The sequence below is a fragment of the Centruroides sculpturatus genome, unplaced genomic scaffold, assembly GCF_000671375.1.
Source record: "Centruroides sculpturatus isolate CEXI.00-Female unplaced genomic scaffold, Cexi_2.0 scaffold2050, whole genome shotgun sequence".
Classification (NCBI taxonomy): Eukaryota; Metazoa; Arthropoda; class Arachnida; order Scorpiones; family Buthidae; genus Centruroides; species Centruroides sculpturatus.
The window spans coordinates 67,238-72,419 of NW_019386223.1; the positions used below are offsets into that span (position 1 = coordinate 67,238).

At 35.1% G+C, this 5,182-nt stretch overlaps 1 protein-coding gene across 1 annotated transcript; it reads left to right on the plus strand.

Annotated features, from left to right (window-relative positions):
* Positions 1-1,658: 1,658 nt before the first annotated feature.
* LOC111614151 (zinc finger protein interacting with ribonucleoprotein K-like) lies at positions 1,659-2,407 on the plus strand. The gene is made up of 2 exons (XM_023355532.1): positions 1,659-1,991; positions 2,285-2,407. Exons 1-2 carry the CDS (start codon positions 1,659-1,661, stop codon positions 2,405-2,407), a joined length of 456 nt encoding a protein of 151 aa, XP_023211300.1.
* Positions 2,408-5,182: the final 2,775 nt, after the last annotated feature.

The following is a 5,182-nucleotide window of genomic DNA, read 5'->3' on the forward strand; positions in this document are numbered from 1 at the left end:
GAGAACGCACACTAAGAAGGGATTTTTCGAAATTCCTCCCCACGGGGGAGAGGGACAGGATTAAGGCTTAACACTTCCATCAACAATGGAAGTATTAAGTAACAATGGAAGTGTCAACAATGGAAATGTTACGTAACGATGGAATTGTTAAGAGAAAGCGACGTGCAATACGCAGATGCAGTTTTTTTCGTTTTTGCGGGAAATCGAACATATTTTTAGACCCATCTAAAACTTCTCTAATTAGTCTGAAAACAAGGGGACCCAATTCTTGCATTCTGTGAAAACGGGTAAAGTTGACTGTAACGTAATAATCTTTATCTCAGTTATCGTTACTTTTGCCCGAGCAACGCCAGGCCCACCTGCTAGTTTCCTATAATTTCTCCAATGTAAATGAAGTTTTGATTATATTCTTATTTGTTCCGACGGAAAGTATAGGCTTCTTAATTTGCGGGAATATTGACTATTATTTATTTATTTAATTAGACATACTAGGCAGAGCTCATGATGCGGGGTATACAATAATTCGTTACATGTACGTACATTACACAAAAATATCATAATCCATCCATTATTACAGAAAAAATTAACATATACATAAATCAAAACGAAACAAATTATACAAGTATTATTGTAAACATCAAAAATAAATATCTGAAAGCCAAATATCAAATATAAACATATAACATAATAACAAAAAATCATCATGGGGAGAACTGTCCAACCAAAATCAACATTATATAAAGAAAAAAAAAACATTTAATTACACCTACCTATAAAAAGAAAAAGGATTCAATTATCTTATCGAAAATGTGGATAGTCTCCCAACACTTCTTAGCCACAAGCACACTTTTAAGGAAAAAAACAAATGCCACCTTTCGGCACAAACGAATACTCCAATATGCAAAATAAACAACGATGTACGTCACTCCGTACAAGGGGTCATTAAATTAGTAATAAGTTCCAAAAAATTCTCCAACGGAATAATAGAACTTCCAAACACACTTTCCCGAATTTTTTCTAACTTAGAGCATTTAGCAATCACGTGAAAAGCATCCAATAGCTGATCATCCTGACAATACATGCAAATTTCTCTGCGATAATTCTATAAAAAAAAAAAAAAAGGATTCAATTATCTTATCGAAAATGTGGATAGTCTCCCCATATTGACTATTAGATATTACTATTAAATAAAAATTCTATCGATTTCAGCTCAGCGACATCATTTACTTTAAGGGTGCATATTAAAATATGCTGGCAAATAGCATAATTTTAAATTTACTTAATAAAACTTATTAAAATGTAAAAAATACATACATCGTATCGCTTCTACAACAAATTTAAAATTATCACAGCAACCGCGTGACATTGTATTATCCAATAAAAAGTAACGATCTAACGAGCCTATTATTAAAAATGCGTTATCGCACATCAATTATGTTTCGACGGATAGGTTACTTAATTTGAAGAAATATTAGCTATTCTTCTTGAATTTCTTGAAATCTCTACTCTTCTTAGTTCTTCAAACAAATTTTTCTCAATGCTTAATGAGAGAATTTCTAGCAATAAAAAAAGATTGTCGACTTTTTATTATACTGTATTTTTGTACTTTTACAAAATTTAATTATTTGAAATTCGTGGTTTAAAAACTTTTTTCAGATATGGATCAGAAATCTTGTCACAGATGCAAGAAGACGTTTAAAGATATTAGAAAACTCAACAGTCATCTAAGGAGGGACAAAATAAAGAGTAGTGGCAGGTATCGTTGCCTAACATGCAAGAAAAACTTTGTACAGAAATCGGCTTTAGACAACCACAGAAAGATTCATATGCAGGTGAAGCCCCATATATGTACTACGTGCAATAGAAGGTTTTCCGATCCTTCCACATTAAAGAAGCACGAAAGGATTCATACACGAGAGAAACCTTACAAGTGCACTAGCTGCAACAGAGGTTTCTCTCAAAGCGGAAACATGTTAAGACATATGAGAAAAGTATGTCTTAATGTGTAAACAGGTAATTAATAATTTATTGAGCCATTATTAACGTTTATTGGAAATAATTACAAATAGGTGTTAATATATTTTCTAAATAAAATAAGTATAAACATTCTTAAATATAATTTCCTGAAGAGAAAAAAGAATGCAATCGCCGTTCATTTTAAAATGTCTATCTAAAATATGAACGATTATTATTATAATAATCATTTTATATATTTGCTTAATTCTTTATGAAAATTGTTCGTGACAATTTAATGTCTTAAAATATTTCTCACATCTTTTTCCAGTTGGCGAGAGTTCAAGAAGATAATGAAGTTACGTACGGCATCTACGAAATCAATACAGTATTAAAGGACTTTTACGATAAAGTATTTTATCGCTCAACGAAAAGTACTTTGACTTTACTGTGATTTTAACGGGTATAAATTATAATCTGTATATAATTCCTACAGTGATTTTAAAAAATTGTTTTAATCATTTGATTTTTGTAAACAATATATGTATATTTGTATAAATGTAAATCTATAAATGAAAATGGTTTTCTTTGTTTACTATACACTCCTAGACCATTCGACCAATTGTTACGTAACTCGGCAGTTACATTAAAAGTGCTCAGCAAGTAAACAGAAAAATAAAACACCTTAATTTGTTGCTGAGAAATATAATTGAAAAACTAACGTTTTCAGACGGATTAACAGGCCATCATCAGGTCCAAACAACGAAAATGGGACAGATACGTTCCATGTATAGAATACAAATATTTAACTCAAAATTTCGAACAAAAATTTTTTAAAAAATATACAAGAGAAACGGAAGAATATATAAACTTAACACAAAACAAAATAAAAAATAAAATAAAATCTTTCAATAAACTAATTCTAGCCTGAGTTTTTAGTGAGCTTTTTAATCATGCACTTCCACGCTGACGACAGGCTCTCAGCATCTCTCGCATTTAAACATCCTTCACGTAGCCTTCTCCTATATATTTCAGTCTTCTCCGTCGTCATTGATAAAGTGGGGGAAGATACAAGTTTTATAATTTTTGCCTCTTCCCATTTCACCACCGAACCTTGGACTTGCGACAAAATTGTAGCATTGGATCCTTTTCTTACGTTGTATCTATGCTCTTTTAGTCTTACTCCCAAGCTCCTGTTGGTGACGCCGATGTAGTCTTTCTTAACTTCTAGTTGGATGTTCTCATAAGGAACTTTATATACAGTGTTTCCCCGAAAATAAGACAGTGTCTTATATTAATTTTTGCTCTGAAAAGTGCGCTAGGTTTTATTTTCAGGGAATGTCTTATTTTTTCCAGGAAGAAGAATTCACATTTATTATTGAACAAACAAATTCCCAAGTCGAACTTAGACGAGAGTGACGTATATCCGGTGTGTCGAACTGTCGCCTTTTTATAGCGTCAACATCGGACTCCACAACCAATTAGTGCTTACTGAACCGTAGCACTATGCAAATATCATGTGGCGTGATTCACTGCCGACCAATTAGCCATTACCAGCCGTAACGTTATGCAAATCTGTGATTCTCAAGCCATAGTCTTATGCAAATCATACCGTGTGGCGTGATTGTCTGCTGACCAATCAGTGGCTGTACTTTCAAAAAGCCAACTGCCACTTTCAACCATCTGTTACGACTAAAAAAAACTTCGCTAGGTCTTACTTTCAGGGGGAGGTCTTATATTTCGCATTTCAGCAAAATCTGTGCTAGGTCTTATTTTCTGCGGATGTCTTATTTTCGGGGAAACACGGTACACCTGGTTTTTCTTCTGTTTTTATTCTATCTTTATCATTCCTCAATATCTTATATAAATTTGGGGCTCTTTTTGATGTGGTAAATAGTTGGGAAACCTCCATACAGGAGATTGAGAGAGGGATAGTTGGCTTGGATCCTTTGGATAAAGAATTCTTTAGATAGAAGACTGTCATCAGTAACCGCCCAAAGAAAAAAGCAACTAGTATTAGCAATACAGACATATGGCTTACGAAGGAGTGGTTAAGAACGAATGATCTAGTGATGACCAAAGCAGACAAAACTAGACAATTAGTTGTTATGAAGAGGCATACGTTTGACAATTACATGCGTACATCAAGAAGACCGAATGTGAAATTGTTGACAAGATAATTGGGTCTTTGGACAGGAGGGTCTTTTTTATTTAACTCTTTCCGCCCTGTGGGCACGAAGAGGGCCTCTTATTGCAAGCCCATTATGGGTTCGGCCAGGCCCACAATGGGGCTGCCGGGTGGTGAGGGACGGGGCCCGACATATCCGCACGGACCACACCCCGAAAAATTCCTGGGGATTTTTCGACCCGTTCGGATTCGAACCCGGGTCCCCCAGAGCGGTGGGCTGCCGCCTTGACCGCTCGGCCATCCGGCTGCTGGACAGGAGGGTCAAGAAATTAGAAGGCTCAAGTCTTGCTGCCGTTTTGCCTTTTCTGAAGAAATGTCACAATCCCAGTTCAGGAACTCCAAGATTGTTTGCGTTTGCTAAGACGCACAAAACCGGAAATGAATTAAGACCAGTGGTAGAGAAGTGTAGGGGGCCCACTTTTATCTTAGAAAAAAGATTACATGAATATTTATCCCCACAGCTTGAAGATGATAGACTGGTGGTAAAAGATCCTCTTGTCGTAGTCAAGTGCAAAATATTTCTTTAATGAAAGACGAAGTAGCGACCGTTTTAGATTATGAAAGCATGTATCCTTCAGTAATGATTAAATCATGTGTGGAGGCATTATTGAATTTCATGTACAACAACAACCCTCAGTTGCTTAGTTACACCCAAGACCTAGAGGAACTAGCTAGCCTGGTATGCCCGCAATCTTGTTTTACTTTTTGTGGTCGAATATACAGGCAGAAAAGAGGAGTTCCGATGGGAAGTCCCCTCTCTGGAATTCTTTGCGAGTTAGTAGTTAGAAGATTAGAAAGGGAAGTTCTACGAAATTTTAAGGAAGATGTCATACATTTCGTCAGATATGTGGATGACATTTTTATATTATGGAGAAATAATAGCAGGATACATGAATTTTTGAATAGAATCAATAATAACAAAGATGGTCTTAGATTAAAATTAGAGCAAAAAAGTTCCTTGAATGTGCACTTCTTGGACATTAATATCAAGTTCATGGGAGATCATTTGTCCACCAGCGTATATATTAAACCTACTCACAC

Coding starts and splice junctions, on each gene's coding strand:
- LOC111614151 (XM_023355532.1), top strand. CDS start 1,659: ATGGATCAGAAATCTTGTCACAGATGCAAGAAGACGTTTAAAGATATT. Junction 1,992..2,284: donor TGTTAAGACATATGAGAAAA/GTATGTCTTAAT, acceptor ATCTTTTTCCAG/TTGGCGAGAGTTCAAGAAGA.